The 21,779-nt window shown below is 45.8% G+C and overlaps 1 protein-coding gene across 2 annotated transcripts; it reads right to left on the bottom strand.

Moving 5' to 3' along the window:
- Positions 1–8,803: 8,803 nt before the first annotated feature.
- Positions 8,804–20,706, bottom strand: XIRP1 (xin actin binding repeat containing 1). 2 transcript variants are annotated; one of them, XM_063126151.1, is made up of 4 exons: positions 20,552–20,706; positions 18,576–18,628; positions 11,950–16,655; positions 11,360–11,453 (listed from the first exon to the last, which is right to left on the bottom strand). In XM_063126151.1, exons 3-4 carry the CDS (start codon positions 16,651–16,653, stop codon positions 11,445–11,447), a joined length of 4,713 nt encoding a protein of 1,570 aa, XP_062982221.1. In that variant the 5' UTR covers positions 16,654–16,655; positions 18,576–18,628; positions 20,552–20,706; the 3' UTR covers positions 11,360–11,444. The 2 variants fall into 2 exon arrangements, with proteins under 2 accessions (XP_062982215.1, XP_062982221.1); XM_063126145.1 differs by having other exon boundaries at positions 8,804–16,655.
- Positions 20,707–21,779: the final 1,073 nt, after the last annotated feature.

Genomic DNA, 21,779 nt, shown 5'->3' with positions numbered 1-21,779 from the left:
GTGCCAGTGCAGGTAACTTCATCCTGGCTTTAGGAAGAGGTTCAGTTCTCTCCAAGATCTGCTTGTCTTTCCTTCCATCACATGCACCCTTAGAGGAGGAAAATTTGGGAGGCTTCTTACCTGCAAAAGGAACTTTGGCAAGACTGGGAGGATCAACCACAGCAACTTCTGTAGTAGGAAAATTAGTTACGTTCTCTGTTCTATATGTTTCTGAGCAGCAGGGTGTTGAAGCAACAGATGAAGGCTTTGGAGGGATTGATGTTAGAGGTGAGACCACAGGGACACACCTCTTCCATTTGAGTGAGTTGTGTTGGAGCATCTTGGCCTTTTCCAATATGCTGGGTCCTTGTTTCCTGGCTCGAGCAACTAAGATGCTTTCATCCATAAACAACAGTCTCTTTTCCACCACTCCCAGATCTCTGCTCCCACCCACTGTTTTAACCCAGTGCGAAACATGCTTCCCTTTCTTTGGAAATGTGACTCCAGGTAATAGGCTCTGCTTCTTCTCCAACTGAGCAGTTCCCAGGGCCTTGTGGGGTTTCTCACCTGCTCCTTTTTGTCTGTGTGGACTCGATATAGGATCTTGGATCAGTTTCTTGTTTGTTTCAGATCGATAAAGATTTCTGCCTGTGCCATCTTTAGCATCTTCTTTTAAAGGCAACCAAATAGTTCTGGCCAACTGGTTCTGTGAAGCTTTCTCCCTGTTCAGTTGTCTTGTTTGCTTGGGTGTTGTCAGGCTAACCTGTGGATCTAAACCAGAAAGCCTTGGTTGTATTCTCTCTCTAATCAGAATCCTTCCTGTCTGATTATTTCTATTCTTAGACTCCAGGGCTGGAATCGGCGGCACTCCGATCTGCAGCTGCTGATGCTTTTGACCGATGCTGGTGTCATCCTCTTGGCTCCTTCCTTGAACCTCAGCAAGGCGTTTATAATGAACTTTGCAACAGAATGCACCGCGGAAGGTTGCGTAGTTGAGCAAACTGCAAAACACCAGAAAGAATACTGTTACTGCATTTGATCCACAACACAATCACCCATTCCCAGGATTCCATCACATTGAGAAAGAAAACCCAGGGGTGGGAATATGCAGATGAAAGGGTGGGGCTAAGCAGGTAAGAATTAGGTATATTGTGAATAGACCCCATTGAATTCTATGGGACAAAATAAATAAGCTAAAATCTGGGACACAATTGAGAGGAGGCAAAAACCTGCTTCCATAATAAACACAGAGGTCACCTAGTTTATCTCTGACCCCAGTGATTGCTAAATGCAGCTTTCCCCCCATGTGAGTGAATGGCAGCCATTCCTTTATATGAGAGAAAGAGAAAGAGAGAAGATTGAGGGGAGACATGGTAGCACTCTTCAAATACTTGAAAGGTTGTCACACAGAGGAGGGCCAGGATCTCTTCTTGATCCTCCCAGAGTGCAGGACACGGAATAACGGGCTCAAGTTAAAGGAAGCCAGATTCCAGCTGGACATCAGGAAAAACTTCCTGGCTGTTAGAGCAGTACGACAATGGAATCAGTTACCTAGGGAGGTTGTGGGCTCTCCCACACTAGAGGCCTTCAAGAGGCAGCTGGACAACCATCTGTCAGGGATGCTTTAAGGTGGATTCCTGCAATGAGCAGGAGATTGGACTCGACGGCCTTGTAGGCCCCTTCCACCTCTACTATTCTATGAATTAAAAACAGTAACAACAACCCTGAACAAAACCAATCTTGCGGACAATGTTCAGAAAGAACTATTTATGATTGATTTTGCTGTTGTTGTTGTTGTTGTTGTTGTTGTTGAAGTTGAAGGAATCATGTTTGTGTGCAACACTTGTTCCACAGTTTCCCACTTAGGTCTTGGGGCTCACCTTAGCTTCCTTCCACAGTGCTTGCAGAAGAAACATGCATGGTGCAGAGGAACGTTCTGGACGGTCATGCGCTCCGCTGCATAGAGAGGCTTGGAACATACTGCACACTCTTCCTTCACTCCACCCTGAAATAACAAGGCAGCAGCCAACCAGTGGGTTCAATAAGTGTGTCTGGTTTTTGTTGGACCTTGGTTTTGGTCCAGTGAGGAAGTTCTTATAGGATCTCCGACGTGGTGACCATGAACACCTCTCTTGGTTCTCCTGATTTTTATTTTAATATTTTAAAATATTTTAATGTGTTGTTGTTGTTTTTTAAAAAATGGGAGGCTGGCATACTGCAAAGCGAAGGGCTGCCCTCCAGCGTCATTTTTATTGGAGAAGACTAACAGCCACAAAATGGCAGCCAAAAAGATTTGGCCTGGCCAATAAGGAATAATCTTCTAATTGTACTAGTACTTGAACAGATTGCCTAGGAGTAAGCAGCCTGGGTAAACCTTTGGTTACATCAGCGTAGGCGGGCTCAATCCATCTGGCAGGAGGTCTAGCCGGTGGCCTTGTTAGGTCTAGCCACTGGATGTCCACTGATGGACCTTCACCCCCCCCCCCCCCACAATGCTTTCAGAAAGATTGACTAGATGGACCATAGTGCTCTTTCCAGCTCTGACATTTCGTACTCTTAGATTATCTTGGAATGATTCTCTTAGATTACCTCGGCAGGATCTACACTACTGCTTATAACGGTTTATAATGGTTATGACAACTGTTCAGGGCTAGGACACATTACATATACCGTTTTCATAATGTTTTTAAAGTGTTATATCCTGCTTGGTATAGATCGGGCCGATTTCGCTAGGTTCACTATTCCACATCTTTTCAATCTTTGCACAAATATGAGAACTATAATTGTACCTGCCCCCCTTTTTCAATATCTATCTATCTATCTATCTATATATCTAAGAGCTCACATTCCTGGGATGCTGAACGTTGCTGTACATCCTAGCTTCAGCTTTCTAGGCTAGCTGTCCTCAATCTGTAGTCCAGATGTTTTGGACTACAATTCTCATCATCCCCAGAAACCATGACCAATGGTCAGAGATGATAGAAGTTGTATTCCAAAACATTTGGAGGGCACTAAGCTGGAGAAGGTTGTCCTAGGCCTGGTTTTCAGAAGCAGTAGGACGGATGGTAAATCTGGATTGTACCTCTTCAGACTGCAGGGAGTGTGTGTCTTGCATGAAATCCTCCCTGGAGGGGAAAAAGGACCATTTCCAAACCAATCATCCAATAAAAATAGCATGTCAAGGAGATGTCTAGACTAGGTCAGGTCACCTTGAGATGCTAGCTTTCTAAGTGTAGGGAACTTTTTATATGGAGGAACTTTTAATCATGTGTTTCCCCCACCCACGGTCTGAAGTGGTATAGCTATGATAGATATTTATCACCTCCATTAAAGCTTTGTAAGGCCTAACTTTTGTTTCGGTTTTGTTCTTTCTTAGAGTGCCTTAAACATTGTGGGATAAAAGTGCCTTCAGTGTTAACGAGAATTGACAGCTACACCACCTTTCCACCATCTCTATTGCTGGGAAATTGTGCTGGGAGGCAGTAGCAGTCATTGCAGCCGGTAAGGACTAGCACAGAGGTGGCAAGCCCGAGAGGATTGCACAATCATCCCATAATATGCCCTTTTTAATCTGAGAGCTTTTAGGGTGGGCTGAAGACAGGCAAAGTCTCCAGGATGGCTGGCTGGTGACAGCCTGGGCCGGCCCTACCATTAGGCAGAGGGAGGCGAACGCCTCAGTCAGCAGATGCTGGCGTAGAAGCAGCAGCAGTCCCTGGCCATCCTGCTCAGTTGGAGAATACGGCTGTGTATGCCGCATGGCCTCTCTTGCCCTAAACTTACCTGCTGCTTCAGGTGTGCTGGAAGATGCGATCCTATCATCAGTGCTTAAGTAAAACTCAACTCCCAGTCCATTCGGCTTTTGGACACCACCTTGTCCTTTGCCTCAGGCATCAAAATGTTTTGTGCTGCTCCCAGTTGGAGTCCAGAAACTTGAATTTAGATCTCCTAAAATATAGGCCCTAAATCCTGCAAATTGATGCTTAAAGTCTGTGAGGAAAAGCTGACCACAGGGGTTGGTAAGAGTGGCTTTGCTCTTGCTTTGTTTTTGACTCGCACTTTTAAGTAACTCCACCTGTTTTATAATTCCACTGCCCTGAATTATAGCCACAGAAGGGAGTAATGTAAGATGGCCATGTCAGTTTCCTGGACTAGGCCTGCTTTCACGAAAGGAATAGATGACATGTGCTATTATTTCACCTGCTATAAATGCCCCCCTGAGGCATTAGGAAAATGCCATTGACACAAACAATGAGGTTATTGTTGGCAGCATGATGGAGAGATGGTCAGTCAGCAGAGTTCCTTTGGGACCAGAATTTTAATCCTCAGCACCCAGCGCTCAGTTTTGCCCACAATAACTTGGCAGCTCTCTGCAAAAATCAATGTGACGGATTTCAATCAAGCGATCGCTTGATTTTCAAAAGGTTAAAGTTATATACGGCAAGCAACCTTAATTAAAATCCTGAACAAGATTGCCTTTTTTGCTTATGTCTAAAAGAACCGGTGTTTACCTCCGAGTTCTGAATGATACAAAATGTTCACTTATCCAGTTTTTTTTAAGATAAAAAATAAAACTTTCAGATGAAGCACATTGTACATAATGCGCCTGATACAAACATCTGTATGTCTTATTGCTTAATGCTTTGTTTGTATGGATTAATGCTTTCAATTATGTCTCTTCCTGGCATTAGGCAAATACACATCTAGGATTAAGCACAATTCTGCCCTCCAAATCTCATGCTCACATCAAATTCAGCTCCGAGTTATTGGAGAATTGTGCATCGTTCGCTTTTTCTCATGGTCTTTGGACTTTCAGAGTTTACTCCCTATCAATGATTGAGTACCAGTTTTTAGATGGACTAAGATTTAGCATCATTACCTGTATTCCTAACAATATTGGTTTACCTGTGGATGTACATGCTCTTCCTCAAGGCAGGTTTTATTTTATTTTTATTTTTTACCATTTCTACAGTATAATGAGCCACTATGTCTATTTATGCATGTAAATGTGTACATATTTAAAGTGGTCTATGTTGTAATATTGAGGGGTTTAAATATCCACCATGTACATCAACCCAAAATTGGACAGATGATAAACATACTTCATTATCCAATACATCTCTGGGACAAAATGCTTTGGATAATAAACACTGCTAGGTTCCTTGGACAGCATCAGAGTCTTAAACCTTTGTAATACTGTACTTTTAAATGTTCATATTATATTTTATCATGTTGTATTTTACGGTTTTAATTGTCGTGAATGGCCCAGAGAGCTATTCACAATAGAAATGCAATGAATAAAATAAATAAATCTGTTTTCAGTGGAAGCACGTTTCAATATGTCGCTCTTGTGAGTACAATTAACATCATGAGATGGAATTTATACTTCTTAAGTATGTGCACTCAGCATCTTGGAGAACTTCGGTCTAATTCACACAACCGCTTGTTTATGGCTGGGCAGTGTTTGCTTCCTGCCTGTGTTAATCCATATTTCTAGCAAATGGTTTGTCAGCACTGTAATGTTTAGAAATCAACACCATGGTTTTTCTAGTGGTTCTAACATACCAGAATCTGGATTGGCTCCAATCTAGGTTTTAGACTCTCTCCCTCACCCTGCCCTCCCTGGCCACTGGCCATACTGGCTGGGGATGATGGGAGTTGTAATTCCACACATCTGGAGAGTGCCAGGTGGGGAAGGGCACTCCGTAAGTTAGACCTGCTAAGGCAGCCATAAAAGATTTTAGAACTTTTATGGAGAGCTCTGGCTATTGGGCGGTATAGAAATGTAATAATAAATAAATAAATAAATACGCTCTGTCTAGCTATTTCTATGGAAATTGGTTTTTGTTTTTTAATAAAAACCATGATTGCACTAAACACTCTCCTGGACCATTTCTTATAAGCTACTGTATTGCCAGCCAGCACAACTCATATGTACATGAGATATGTATGTAGCATGTAAAATTGGGGGCTTGTTTGAATCCTGAACCTCTGGCAGATATCTGATTTTAATGTATTTAATTATTATTTATTTACAATTTACCTGTTTTGCTTCATTTTATTTATTTATCCAATTTGTATCCTACCTTTCCACCAAGAAAATGGCACTCAGAATGGCTCACGCGCATGCATGCGCAGGAATTTGCTTGAGTGATGTCAGAAGGGTATTATGAGCAAAGTTCGATGTAGCAGGAATGCCACTTTGTTTTGGTTTTTTAAACCGGCCCTGCTTCTGCGCCTTTAATAGCTGTCTGGTGTACTGAAATGTAGATGAGGGTGATGAATCGTTTCCTGGCAGGGATAAAACAATGGGGAAAACTTCCTTAGGGTGCAATCCTATCCGGATTCCCATCAGCCTTCGGACCCAGAGGCTGATGGGCATCCTATACAGAGTAGGAGGAGCATGGAGGGAGGCCATCTTTGCTTCCACGCTTCACCCAGTTTTTGGTAGATAGGTGTTTTTGCCCATCTAGGTGAGGTTGGGGAGGGTGGGGGATAGCTTGCATGTCCCCTCCCCACCCACAGAAACACCCCCCCTTTCCCTCCTCTCTCAGGTAGAGATCTCAGAGAGGCAGCTGACACAATTCCCTCCATGCCGGCGGTGAGGGGGATGAGTCAGGGAGCATTGGACTTCTGGGTCTGAGGTCAGAGTGCTATCTCTGACCTCAAATTCAAGAATCTGAACTATCCTATGCCCCCATACTGCCCGGACGATGTCTAGGGACCATATAGGATCGCTCCTAATTTCTGTAGGTCAGTGGTTCCCAATTGGTGGTCCGTGGACCCCAGGGGGTCTGCGTAACCCACCCAGGGGGTCCGTGGCACCATTCACATATTCACCATTTATTTCTGGAGTCCACTGACAATGAATTCCTACCAGAAGTAAAATATAATGTCACTGAGCACCTGCGTTATTTAGCGACTGGCTTCAGAGATTTCTTCCCTGCACCTAATCCTGATACCTCATGGATAAGGAATCCTTTTGAATGTGGTGATGTACAACTAACAACTCTATCTGCAGAAGAGCAAGATGCACTTGTTGACGTGACTTGTGATGGTTCATTGAAATCATTTTTCAAAGAATACAGACTGGACCAATTCTGGGTGAAGGTTTTTCCTGATTATAAGAAGTGAGGTGAAAACGCTTTGAAACATCTAGTTCCCTTTTGTTCCACATATCTTTGTGAACAAACATTTTCGACATTTTGTTATATGAAGAACAAGCATAGAACTCGGCTTGATGTCAATCCAGATTTGAGATTAAAAGTAGGAAATATTGAACCGGATGTGGAAGGGATTGTTCGGGACAAAAAGAGGCATGATTTCTCCCATCACATTTAGGTTTAGTAGCTGCTACACATGTCATAATTTGTTCAGTTGTAAACTTGATGTTAGTAAAATTAAATTCGTCTTTATATTCCTAACTAAAGCATTGTCATTTTTGCGTGGTAATATCACAAATTTTATGGCCTACTTTTGAGTATACTTAAAATCCTTTGCTTATTAGGGGCTACCCCTTATTTTCTCCAAAAAATTGCTTCTCACAGGTAACTACCATAGAGAGAACAAATTTTTCAAAAGGAGGGGTCCATGGCTTGGCAATTGAAAAACAAGGGGTCCGCAGTACTTAGCTAATTGGGAACCACTGCTGTAGATCATGCTGGTAAAGTGTGAAGAAATGGTCAGAGTATTTTAAACAGGCCTTTGAACGCGCTAGAAAACCAAGCAAACAAATAGATAAATAATCCCCCATTCCAATCTCATGGAATATTTTCATGGAAATGTCACACACATCCAGTCGCCTGGCTTTGCTTGTTTGTTAAACAAGGCTTCTGTCAGGTCCAACTAGCTGATGAAGAAGAAAAAAATGGTCTAAAATGTGCTTTCAAGAGGAGCAAACCTTCAGGCAAACGCAACAATAACAAAACCAAATCCACTCAAGCTATTTTTCAGAAGTCAACTTTACCGTCAGAATGCAAATTTAAAAAACGAAACAACCCCCCCACAAAATGTCTAAAATCTTCACATGAGAATGTACAAAAAACATCATAATAAAATTGCTTTACATGGTTTTATAGTTGATTTAAACACTGAACAGGTAAGGTCAAAAGCAAGGAGTCTAGAATAAAATACATGTTAACAAAGAATAATAAATTACTGTTCTAAAATTAAAAAAAGAGGAAAGCAATAACCAATATGTCTAAAAACATCCCCATTTTAACTAGAATATTTCCCCCACTTTCTCATGAGGGGAAAGAACAAAGATGGGAATTCTTAACATTCTGATTTATGTACTCCCTTTGCTAAATATGGATAGTGCTAAACATCCTCGAGCCAATGAAAATGTACTAAAGTAGAAAGTGTTGGTAGCTACGAGAATAGCTATTCCACCCCCAACCCATTGATATATCTACACGAGAGAAGGAATTTTGTGGTTTTGTGGGCATATGACTAGGATGAGTGCGAAGAAGAGCGCGTTCCATGTCATGAGGTTTCTGTTGATAGCAAGAGGTGGGAAAATGTACAGTAAATGAATGTATTTCTCAGAATATTGGCTCACTCATCCGTTCTCGCATTCAGTACCAGTCTCTCTTTTGCCTCTGGCTGTCCATTATTGCTGGAAACAGAATGTTGGCTCTCAACCTGATAAGCAAAGCCATCCTTATAGGAAGTCCTAAAGACCATTATAAGGCTCTTGAAATAAGCTGCCTTGTTTATTTCTTGTTTTCTCTCTCTTTTTTAATCTATGGGACCTGAAATCCAGTTGTGATGGCAAGTCCTTTCTTCAAGAACTGGTTCTGAATGTATTGGTTATACTCCCACTCCAACTGTTTTTAGTTCTTTCTAACACTCTTGTTTGTTTGTTTAATATACAAGCCAATCCACAAATTGCTTAATCTTGAATACACTGGGTTTAAGTCAGCTGAGTCCTTTCAAAATCAGTTTGATTGAACTGGCTTAACTCCGAGTACTCTGTGTTAACTAGTTTGTAGATTGCAGGCATAGTGGTTATCCTCCACCAAGAAAATTTACCTCCGCCTATTTCTTTGATGGCTTGGAGTTGCTAAAAGTGACAAACACAACTCCTGTATCCTGGTGCCCACCATTGGGCTGGAATTCTGCTGGGCTGTTGAGATATCTACGAAGGATTGGAGATGCAGTCACCTCGTATCTGGTAGGGCAGGAGACCATACCGCACGTGGATGACGTTTGAGTCTCCGACTGCTTGGTGACAGTGGTGGACGAAGTGATAATTTTGTTTCCAAACTCATCCACCTCCTCGTACTGCTCGGTCACGGTTCTGGTAGCTCCATAGAGCTTGGATCCATCAGGGCTTGTCTGTAGTTCTAGTATGCTTTTCTGCCTCCGTGGATTTGATGGGCTCAAAGCACTCAGGGAAACTTTGGATGATGTTTCCCGATCCTTATCGCCGTTGCTGCCAATATGATGATGGAGATGCTCAGGACTGCTGAGATGTTGTTGTTTAATTAAACCTGCTCCTTTCTTCATCTGAATGAGCTCCTCCTGTTCACCTTCACAGAAGGCCACATTGCAGCCGTCGGACCGCACGGATTTACGTGGCAATGTGCTAAAAATGTCCTGAGCGAGTGTGTCCCTTTCTGTTGTAATTTCATTGTAGTTGGACAAGGGAGAGTGTGCCGCTTTAGGTGATTCTGCCGTTTTCCGTGCAGCAGACTGAATGGAGATGTAAGAAGGAGAAGAAGGCGAGCTCGCTCGGGGCTGAATGATGTGGGGAATCTCTAGCTCCACTTTGGGCATCTCTTGCTTTTCTGCCCCCCTTTCACCTTCCCAGAATGAGTTCTGTATCCCTCTCTCTTGCTTGGCTTTGCTGGAGACAATGCTGATTTTGCGAATGTTGTTGCCGGCTGCAAGATTCTGAGAATTCCCAAGAGACTCCTTGAGAAGTCCCGAGAGTCCAGCTATGTCTGATTCGGATTTCAGGCTAGAGATGGAACACAGAGCTTTCCTGATGGCCTCTTCAATGTCCAGAAGCCTTCTCAGAGTCTGCTCCTTTAAGTGAATGATCTCAGCACTTGCTCTCTCTAGATCTTCAAAAGCTAACTCCACAGATGAAACACTGTCCGAATCTTCCTTTACTTCCTTCATCTGCTCGGCTTTCTCTATCCTGGGCTGTTTCGTTTGTTGAATCTTGTGATGCACCACCCAATCAGGGACGTTCTCAAACAAGCTTCTCAAAGCTTTCACATCCACCTTAGAGGTTTCCTCCTCAAATTCCTTCACTCGGGTTAGAATTTCCTGGAGCGCCTCTTGCTTTCGCAGGTTTTCAAATATCTCCATGGCTTCCTTGACATTGCCTTTCATGATCTCCTCCTTGTGGACCGACAGTCTCTTGCGACGTTCATCTTCCGTTTCTCTGCTAGTTTTCCCCCGCATCACCACCACCGGCGTTTCCTTCTCTAAGTTTTGTTCAGTCTTCATTTCTGGGTCTTTTAACTCCTTGCTGTCCACAAATTGATGTCCTTTAAAGAACTGTTTTGATTGTACAGAAGAAGATGCTGAAACAGCAGCCTCTGAGACCTCTTCTTGTATTTTTGGACTTGTTCTCTGGTTATCCTTGGAACCCGAAGCTCCGGGTGTGCCGACACTTTCTGACTTTGATGATGAGGCATGTGTTGTGACTGTTCCTTTCTTCAGAATATTGGCATGACACTTTGCAGAAAGATATGGCTTCCTCTGACCTTCCAGGTTAGTGAGACCTGTTTGGCAACCGAAAGACAAGTTTGGCATCCCACCAGGCAATGCACATCCATTTTCTTGTTGGCATGGGAATCCTTGGATTTCCTTAGTTGGATGGCAGTTCCCTCCTTCACAGCCAGCCAATCCATTTTTTATTGCCTCTGACGAAGGCTTGTGGTCAGCTCCTTCCACTTTGCTCTTCTCTTCCTTCTTTGCTTGATACTTTTCTTCTGCAACTTGGAGAGGCGTCTTCACTGTCTCTTTCCTTGCCGTTTTCTCAGCACGAACACCCTCCTCAGTCGTTGCCACAGGTGACGGAGGCACAGGGCAGCTTTCTGGATGCTGTCTGCACGCAGAATGCTCCTGTACCTCAGTCCCACAAGATGCACAGGCTTGGTTTGCAGTGGGTGGAGTCTTCGGTTTGTTCTGCTCAACTGTGGCTGGAGTTTTGGAAGGGAACAGGTTGGGAGCTGCCTTCCGCGATGGCCCTTTGTTGCAGCTGGCAGGGTGCTGGTGGGGCGCTTCCTTTAAAAGGAACTCTGGTTTGGGAGGGGGAACGGGTTTCTTCCTGGGTGGGGCAAGAACGTCTGGCTTGGGAGGAAGTTCCGGCTTCTCTACAGGCCTGGGATCACTTGGTTTGGCTGGGGCAGCCAGGGGAGTCTTAGGGAGGTGTGATTGCACGGGTGGGGAACACCCTACCCCATCAGCTTCTCTCTCTTTGGTTGAGGGCGAGCGGTCTTCGGTTGTCATCACTGAAGCTGGAGGAGGAGGGGGAAAATCATTAAGAGCTTGTGAGCCTGTAGCTGCTACAGCAGCCGCCTGGTCACTAACAGACTGACCTTCGTTTTTCTTTCTACAGAGGGAATAGGACTGCCCTGCGTTCCTGTATATCATAGCTGCTTTAAAATCTCCTTTGGAGACATTAATGTTAGATTTTTCCAGGGACTTGAGTGTGGCTTTTAAGTTGCCACGGACAACATCCTCTTTCTCTACTTGCCTCTGTTCTGCTGCGGCACTCTGCAGGGCTCTGATAGCTGTCTTTACATCCCCTCCGACTATAGCGTCTTGCTCTCGTTCTTCTGGAACGGAGTGCTCTTTGTAATCGGACTCAATAAATGGATTTACATAGGACTTCACTGGCCTGGCAGTATAAAGGCCGTCCTTAATACTAAGATCTGCGCTAGGCACAAGGCGGGCGTCCTGGCAGGCCGCAAAGGGCAGCGCGCCTCCCTGCACTTCCTCGGAAGCACTGACCTTTGCATGTGATGCCGTGCTCTTCTGGGACACCTTTGCTTGGGACTTCTGGGAGGTCTCCTGCACTCTGATGAAGGTGACGTTGCTAGCTTGCTGAGGCTTGGTGGCTGCGCAGCCCTCTTTGTGTCCTGTGGATGGCATGGTCACGGCCGGGGGCTGCACAGTAGTGCCGCTGAGCTGAATGTCTCCTGTCGTCTTCTGCAGCTTGCTCCGGACCTGATGCTGGAGGCTTTGGGCCTCTGCTGTGGCTAGTCTTAAACTCTGCATTGCTGCTTGAAGGTCACTCCCGGGAGTCTGCATTTTGGGCTGCGTTGTTATCTGGTTGATCCCCCCTACTGTGGAACAGTGGATAACCCCGGCCATATCATCCTTCTGATCTGACCCTTTGGTGATGTCTGTTCCTTCCTTTCTACCCCATGGGCTTATTATTTCTTCTCTCGCTACTACCCTGTGGCTACCATTCTGTGCCTTTTGTACCATCTGGATGTCTAATTCAGCATTCCCAGCAACTACGTTTTCTCTGGCTATCACTGGGGGTGGAGATGGCCCAAGACAATGCAGAGTAGGGCCTCGGTCACTCGCATGCACTGCCTCCCTTTCTAATGAACCGTCTTTGCTCTCGCCCAAGAGCGCTCGCTTAGCCCCACTGCTAGTTCCTAACAGCACGTCGGCCGTTGTGACTACTTTTCCCTCCTCTACCTTGGCAGGTACCACCACCTCTTGCACAGTTTTCAGTGGCTCTTCTTTCGTTTGGGAGGAAACTAGGGATTCGATCTCTGACTCCCTTTGGAGATGCTTCAAGTAGTCGAGGTCGCCTTTCTCGATGCAGCTGGTGTACAATTGGACGTTGCCTCTTTCGTTGTCCTCTCGCCTGACGGTTGCTGTTGCCCTGTGCTCTTGCGACGAAGCCATCAGGCTTCCAAGTGTTGACTTCACATCGCCCTTAACAAATCCGTGCTGCTGAGCAACACAGCGAAGAAGAGAATAGATTGTCATCTTCACTGTCCCGGTCTCCGTCTCCTGCATAATGATTCCTTTCTTGACTGAGGCATCTTCTTGACTGAGAAATCCTTGGAGGATCTTCGCCACATCATCCCTCAAGTCCTCTTGGCTTTTCTCTGCTTTGCTAGGCTCCAACAGCTGCACTGGACTGATTTTAATATCCCCATTCGCCTCTTCCTCCACCAACACCCCCTGGGCCTCCACGTTGGTCCTCTGAAGTAGCTGCAACAGGATCCTTTGCAAATTGCCTCCCATGACCTCTTCCTTTTGGATTTCCGGGGACGCTTGGCTACCAAGATGATATTTTGCCATCTTGACGCTCTCGGTATCATTGGCTTCAATAAGGATGCCACCATGTTGGATCACTCGATGGCAGAAGAGAACTTCCAAAGTGTATGCTATCGTTCTCTTTTTTCCTTCCATTTCTGCGCAGTATTGAGAAGTGTTGAGTTCGTCCAGAGGTGTGCTTTCGAACAGCCACGTGGTGCTCTTTACATTGGCCCCGGGAACTACCTCCAGGGGCTCAGCACTCGCAGAAGCCTCTGTGTCTTTGAGGCTGTCCATGGGCTGGGTCTCAAACAGCCACGTGCAGCGTTTCACATCTCCTTTATGGATATTCTCTCTCTGTACGGTGCTCAGGTTGGAGGTGCTTTCAAGTTCTCCTTTCAAGGAGTCAATTGGCTGGTTTTCAAAGAGCCACGTGGATGTCCTCACATCCCCTTGCTGAACATCACTGACGCTCACCATCCTCACATACTTCTTTTGACTCAGTTGCTCTGACTCAAAGAGTTGCTTATTAGAGCGGACATCCCCCTTCTGCACATCATCAACGGTCCTCAAGACAGGCGTCTTTTCGTCAGAGATAGAATCCAGAGGCTCGGTTTCAAACCTCCACCTGGCCGCTTGGACATCCCCCTTCCTGAAATCCTCTTGGGTAACAGCCCTGATCACGAACACCTCTTCATTCTTCTTGATCTGATCCAAGGGCTTGGTCTCGAATTGCCATCGGGCCCCTTTCACATCGCCTTTCATGACTTCTTCCTTCTTCACAGACGTGACTTCATGATATCCTCCATCTTTGTCCTGGATGGCATACAGGGGCTGGGTTTCAAAGAGCATGGTGCAGGATTTGACACTGGCTTTATTCGTTGTCTCTTCCTGGATTTTCTCAATTTGCACCTCATTCTCCTTGTCATGGATCTGACCTAGGGAGTAGGTTTCGAAAACAAATCTTTTGCCTCCAACATCTCCACCTTGGATGTCCTTTTCGGGGGGCATCTCTTGGATACCCTCCATGCTGCTTTTCAAGGTGTCCATGGGACAGTTTTCAAAGAGCCAGGTAAACTTGTGCACTGCTCCTGGTTCAATATTTCCATCTGTTGGGAAATCAGTTTCCTTCGTGGCTTTACATGTTTTATCAGCTGAATCCAAGGGTTTGGCTTCAAAAAACTCCTTCACCCTGGACACTTCTCCAGACTGTATTTCCACACGACTGGAGTACCTGATTATTTTCTTTGAATCAACGTCATCAGCGATACTATTGATTAGGGGTTCTGTCTCAAAGAGGTGCCTGACTGTTTTCACATCTACTCCTTGCAATTCGTCTGGGCGATAGGACTTGCTGACCTGCAAATATTGCTCTTCCTGGCCCTTCAGGGAATCCAGGGGCCGTGTTTCAAACATCCACGTGCATGACTTAACATCAGCGCATGGCACAGATTCTTCACTGTCCTGCTTCTTCTCATCCTTTTCATACAGGGCGTCAATTGGATGTGTCTCAAACAACCACCTGCGGGTCTTCACATCACCCCCTTGGGGAACGTCTCCTTTCTCTAACACATTCTGTTCTTCTTGGTTCATTTGGCTGTGGATCACATTGATGGGTTGCGTTTCAAAGAGCCACTTGGCTGTCTTGACATCCCCAGCCACCACTTCCTGCTTAGTGATTCCCCTGATAATATCCACTTTTTGGTTACTATCCTCAAATTGGTCCAAAGGCTTGGTTTCGAACATCCATTTGTAATTCTTAACATCTCCGCTTGTAACTTCCTCTTCTCTGCTCACAGAAGTGACTTTGTGGAAATTGCCCAAGCAGTCTTTGATAGCATACAAAGGTGTCGTCTCAAACAGGAACTGATTGGCTTTGACGTTCCCAGGTGGTATTTCCTCTCCTTCCTTGACAGCCTCCTCAGTGCTCACTTGCCGGATGCTGTCTAAAGGGAGTGTCTCAAAGAGACTCTTGAAGGCTTTCACATCCCCTTTCTCCACCTCTTGTATGTTAGCGGACGCGAAGTCTTCAGGGGGAGGTTTGGAGATGCTGCCCAAAGGGCAGGTCTCAAATACATGCTTTGTTTGCTTCACGGCTCCTTTCTCCTCATCCAAAAGTTCTACTTTCTTTAAATGCCCCACTTCAAAATTGTCCTTCAGCACTTCCATGGGTTGGGTTTCAAACAACCAGAGGGTTGATTTTACGTCCCCTTTGATAACTTCTTCTTTGGCCGGGATGCTGTCGGAGGCTTCTCCTTTTAGTATGTCAAGAGGATGAGTCTCAAAAAGCAAGCACTGCTTACTCACGTCGGTCCCTTGGATGAGATCCGGAGATGCTTTGAAGTCTGATTCCTCCACGTTAAACTCTCTGATGGCATCTAGGGGCTGAGTCTCAAACAGCCATTTCGCTCCGCTGACGCTCCCCCTTGCCACCTCCTCTAGCGATATCCCTCGGATGACTTGTACTTTGGACGTGTCCTTGTTGATGGTGTCCAGAGGCTGGGTTTCAAAGAGCCAGCGGGCGGTCTTCACTGCGTTGCTCTGTATTTCTTCTCTGCAGACAGATTTGATCTCATGGATATTCCCGGTTTTATCCCTGATCGCACAGAGGGGCTCTGTTTGGAAGAGCTTGATGGTTTTCTTGACGTCGCCTTTGAGTTCTTGGATTTCGGACTTGAGTTGCAAGATGCTCTGCTCCTCCACCGAACTGCAGCGGCCCAACGCATCTAAGGAATGGGTTTCAAAGAGCTGGGCAGCCCCTTTGACGTCCCCCCTCTGAATGGGCTCTTTGAGGACCGCCTCTTGTAAATCGGTCTCTTCCAAATACATTTTGTTCAAAGAGTCTAGTGGCTGGGTTTCAAATAACCAACGAGCTGTGTGCACATCCCCTGTGGTGTGCTCTTTCTCAGATGTCTTGGCCGAAGCAAGCAGCCTCTCCCCATTGGCCGGCTGGCTTTCAAACCTCATGGATCTATTCTTCACATCTCCACTTGGGATGTCTTCCTCTTCGGCGAGCTTCTTGGCAGCCTGACGTTCTCCAATGGAGTCGAGGGTCCAATTCTCAAAGATCCAGCGCATGGATTGAACCTCCCCTGGAAGCACAGCATCTAGATTCACCGAGGCTGGGGCGTTAGGGTCATCTGTGCTCAGCATCTCTGCCAGGTCCTCCGTCACAGCCTCTTCCAAATTTTTCCTGAGCTCCGGATGCATGTGGCGGTAGAGACGCTTCAGCTCGTTCACTTGACGCTGCTGATAGAACTTGGAGAAGGATTCCTTAGGGGGAGGTACAGGCAGTGGGTTGGACTCCTGGTTCCCAGTCGCTGAAGTTGGGGCTGGAGCAGAATCCTGTGGGGGTGGAGGAGGAGGTGGTGGCAAGTCCTCCTCTGCCTTCTTGATGGTGGCTTTAGGAGACTTGTCATTCTGAGCTTCTGCCATCTCTAAGGAAACAGTGGGCTAAACGTCATCATAACCTCAGTGTGCCCAATGTTAGTGGGAAAGACCAAACTCATGCAGTAGCTTTGGTTAATGCGCATATACACATGCTCATTCCATACCTCCAAGGCATGCTAAGCATCAAACCACTGCAAACTCCACTGCCATCACCCCACCACTGGCTTGTGATTAATGGTGTTAAGAAGTCTCTAGTCACAGCAAGAAGATACTGCAAAACAAACTCAGTCCAGGCGCTTGTAGATACTTCTAATTCCTGTTTGTAAGTTTACTGAGAGAGTAACACAGGCAGCTAACACAACTGGTGTAAAGCTAGCAGAAACAAGTACCAATGACAGGGTAACGATGGAGCCATGTAAATAGGGGCAGGGAGGACGTCACTTCCATCCTGCACCATGGCTTAGGTGCAAGCATCAGCCATCAGTTGCTCTTGGGTGCAGAACGCCCCCTCCCCAATCCCTGCAGGACAGCCATCTGCCAGCCTTACAGATGCTGAAAAGAAATAGACCTGCAACACTGGCTGAACTGGAAGATCTTGGTAAAGGATCTTTGCGATCAGGTAGGGATGGGGAGAAATGTGTTCAGTAATTTTGCGCTATTGAACCTGTATGTGAACTGAAGCTCGATAATCCTTTGAAATTTGCCCAGATGTACCCGTAGAGGTTGGGGTGAGGCCCGTGGGTGCAATCCCAGTTCACTTGTGCTCATTGCACACACACCCGGTCGTGTGTACAGGGCAGTTACAAAATGGGATATTCATCATCTGCTCTAGCTCAATCAATATAAGAGAGACCAAATTCAGAGTATAAATGGCAACCGTCCAACAGTGTGCCTGAAATTATTTTTGAATAGTTGCTTGTTGAGACTTGCACCGCCCTCTACCGTGAGGGTTTGGGGTGGACAATGCCACTGCCAGGTTTGGAGAGGCCTTAGGTAAGATGCTCTCAATAGACCTTCATCCTGGGGTGCAGCCATCTCCTCCTCTTTGCTGCCATTGATTTCTCTGTCCATTTGTTTGCCCCTCCTTCTGGGCCCATGCCGTCTTTCAGACAGAGAGGACAAGGCTCCTGCTTCTCTCTCCTTTCACTGCTCCCTCAGTCAGAGAGGGCACGTAAACAAGTAGCAACAGCAAGAAGGAGAGGCAGCAGTGATGCTTGCCCTGGGTGTGTGTAGATAAGAACGGGAACCCCACCCCCAGCAGAAGAGAATAGGCAACATTATCCAATTCAGTAAAACTTCTCAATCCTTTCCCAATTTAATCCTGTCCACCAAAGGCCAATCATAAACGGTAAATATTACGGCACTCCGTAAAGTGTTCAGGTTTGTATTTTGGGAACACTGTAGAAGGAGGGAACTGCATAATTTTGGGGGGTGGGGTGAGAGCCAGGATTGTCTCTCTTCGCCTCCTTCCTGTTTGGATGTGATATGCAGATGTAATCATGAAGAGGTATTGAACATCATTAGTGCATCTCAGGGAATGTAATGGGACACCTAAGAAAACTCTGAATGTAAACATGCAGATCTCACGCTTATTTGTACACTGTGGCCCTTTCTACACCCAAGGGTTATCCCAGGAAAATAGAGGGATTGTCCCTGCCTGCTCCTGGGACCCCCTGTGTGGCATTTGGATGCACAGGGAAGATCCCTGGAAAAATCCTAGGTGTAGAAAGGGCCCGTAAACGAGAATCCGGAACAATATATTAATAAACAAACCGTCACGAGAAAAGACAGCATATTGCAAACCACACTGCAAACTACTCCAGTTCCAATGGCTTTTCTGCACATTTCAGTTCTTCTATGTTAGCGGAGTTTTAATCACAATGTTATTTTGACTGTCAGCCTGAACTACACAACAGGCTGCAGAAACTGGGTTAGGCGGCGACACCCGTGTTCATAAAATTTCCTACCTTGTTGCTTTCTGATTATCAAGACAATTAAAAGGGATCTCGTGTGTGAAATTCTGAATGAAACATAGAACGACAGAAAGTATTTTTTTTATGTAACTAAGTATATATTTGTAGACCCATAAACTACATAGCTCAATGTAGGCATAATAGCACCGTTCTTTAATCCTGTTTTTTCCCTGAACGTTCTGATCTTTCAGTGTCACTGCAGCCATATCTATGCTACAAACTGAACTGGTTTAGCAGTTATTCACCTCTTGCCACGGATACCTGGGAACTGTAGTTCTCTGTAGCTAAAGGAGGAGTGGAGTGGACTAGAGAATAGAGGATCCTCCACAGGCTTGTCAACTATTAGTGATCAGATTCTTTGGTAGCATTCATGACAGCAGTAAAAGCTATCTAAGTTGTTGTGTGGCAGAATCCCCAGTGTCCTTTGTATGTCCAGGGTGGGCGACATGTGGCTTTCCAGATATGTTGGCCTGCCACTCCCGTTACCCGTCACCACACTGCCTTTGTACAAATCTATGGTGTGGTCACATTTAGAATACTGTGTACAGTTCTGGTCACATCTAAAAAAAGTTTAGGTACAGCTGGAAAAAGCACAGAAAAGGGCAACTAAAATGATTAACGGGCTAGACATAATATTCAATGCTCTAGCTGCTAGAGCATCTCCCCTATGAGGGAAGGTTTAGATGGTTGGATGTTTTGTTATGTTTTTAATGGTTTTAATTTTTGTGAACCACCCAGAGAGCTTCGGCTATTGGGCGGTATAAAAATGTAATAAATAAATAAATAAATAAATAGCTGGGATTGTTTAGCTTGGAAAGAAGGAGGCTAAGGGGAGACATGACAGAGGTGTACAAAATCATGCATGGTATGGAGAATGTGGATAGGGAGACATTTTTCTCCCTCTCTCAAAATACTAGAACTCAATGGGGTCATCCCATGAAGCTGATTGGTGGGAGATCCAGGACAGATAAAGGGAAGGACTTCTTCACACAACGCATAGTTAAACTATGGAGTTCACTACCACAAGAGGTAGTGATGGCCACCAATCTGGATGGCTTTAAAAGACGGTTGGATAAATTCCCAGAGGCGAAGGCTATCGATGACTACTAGCCCTGATGGTTATGTGTCACCTCCAGTATCTGAGGCAGTAAGCCTGTGTGCACTAGTTGCTGGGGAACATGGGTGGGAGGGTGTTGCTGCATCATGTCCTGCTTTGTTGGTCAACAGCTGGTTGACCACTGTGTGAACAGAGTGCTGGACTACATCGACCCTCAGTCTGATCCAGCACGGCTCTTCTTATGTCCATTGGCCATAGTGGCAGAGTGTTTGGAAGTTCTAGACCAACACATGTAGAAGGCCACAAGTTGTCCCCCCCCCCCGGAAACACTTTGCTTATTTATTTTGTTTTTGCATTTTGAGCCATAATTTGTGCAAATCATGGCAGCAATTTGCGTAATTTGCGCAAATTGCAGCTGAAATGTGTGCAAACTTATGTAATTTGCACAAATCACACAAAATTGTATCAAAATCAGCTGTAATTTGCACAAATTAAAAACACAGACAATTTGCAAGCCGATCCGGCTTGCTGAACACTAAGTTGGGCTCATTGTAGAAAACAGGCCAAAGTCTGGGTGGCTGGACCAAGGAAAGCTTGTCGAGATCTAAACGCCCCCCCTCCACCTGATGGATTCCTTCTATATCCCTACCTTGGCATCAACATAGCACTTCTGAATAACTGAACTTTCGGCGTGGCCACCCGGACATTCAGATGAATGGGGCTGCATTGTATGCAATTTCATGCACAGAATGAGGTTGCCATAAAAAATAATTCCACCACGGCATTAACACCCCACCTCCCCACTGCCCCCTTCTCCTTTGCTTCAGTATGACCATTTGCTGGAGAAAGGCATTGCTTAAACACTCCTTGTGGCTCGGAAAAATGGGAGAAATGTAAAGCATGAGACACTTACTCGTTCAGTCAGACCACCGACGTGATCAGCAGCAGCAGCTGCCCGAGCCAGATAGAGAGCGGACCGCTCCTTCACGGAGGGGAAAGAGGATATCCTATATCCTTGGTGAGGTATATGGCTTCTATCGTCCGAGTTGCCTAAAACTCCCGGTATCCTCTCATCTAGAACAGAGACAGACATGTATGCTAAGAATCACACCAGTCCACCAGCAGCAGTAAATAATATCTGCGCTCGCGTGAAGGGAAGGTTGATCCCCCGTCACCCCCACGAAGGCTTGCTATTTCAGGTTCCAGATTGCATGGGATCCCAGGGAAGGGTCAGCAACTGGTGGCCACTTAGCCAGATCTGGCCACTTTGGAGGGGGGTGTCAATTAGCCCTGCGGTGGCCAACCCCAGAAGCAAGAGAGGAGTGTGGATGAGCAGAAGATGTGTCAATGGGGCTTGGAGCTGCCCTGTTTTTGGGAATGAGGAGTGGGGCTTTGGTCCAAACCACGTTCTTTGTGCAAGTGGTCCTTAGGCAAAACTAGTGCTTGATCCACAGCAGCCATCGCCCTCACCACAAGGAGGCGCTTTGCTGCTGATCTTGGATGGTGACCAGAATGCTGGAGTAGACGGACCCTTGGTCTGATCCAGCACAGCTCTTCTTATGTTCTTATGAAGCTTTGCTTGTTTGACCAGAAAACCCTGATTACCCATCAGTGGAGGGCAGCAGAGTTGCTGAGCTGCAAGGCCGAAGTCCCCACTGGTCTGCTCTGTCTATGCCTCCTGTTACCTGGCCTCTAAAGTTGCCATGTTGAGAGACTGTTGAAAGGTGAATGTTTTTCTGTGTATGTCAGCCTCCCCCAATGTGGTGTCCTCTCCAGACTACAACTCCCATTATCCCCAGCAAGGATTGCAGTCCAAGGACCCTGTTGGCTGAGGATGGTGGGAGTTGTAGCCAAACACACCTTAAGGGTGCATTATATTGGGGAAGGCAGACACGCGCTACTCTGCCTTTACCCTTCGTTATAGAGCTTGATATTTGCTTATCAGCTTTCGTAATACAGCATTAAGAGAGCAATCTTATGCACGTTTAGACAGAAAAAAGTCCTGCAGCATCTAGGACTGTTGGGTGTTGTAGGACTTTTTCTGCCTAAATATGCATAGGATTGCACTCTTAAAACAGTGAAAAACAGCAGCCTCAGCTGTTTGCGTTGAACGCTTGGGGAAGACGCCATGCAATCACATA

This window comes from Elgaria multicarinata, chromosome 1 (assembly GCF_023053635.1).
Source record: "Elgaria multicarinata webbii isolate HBS135686 ecotype San Diego chromosome 1, rElgMul1.1.pri, whole genome shotgun sequence".
NCBI classification, from domain to species: domain Eukaryota; kingdom Metazoa; phylum Chordata; class Lepidosauria; order Squamata; family Anguidae; genus Elgaria; species Elgaria multicarinata.
This window is presented reverse-complemented; position numbering and strand designations above follow the sequence as displayed.

Bases quoted from the DNA above. Each gene is read 5' to 3' on its own strand.
- XIRP1 (XM_063126145.1), bottom strand. From the start codon at position 16,653: ATGGCAGAAGCTCAGAATGACAAGTCTCCTAAAGCCACCATCAAGAAG.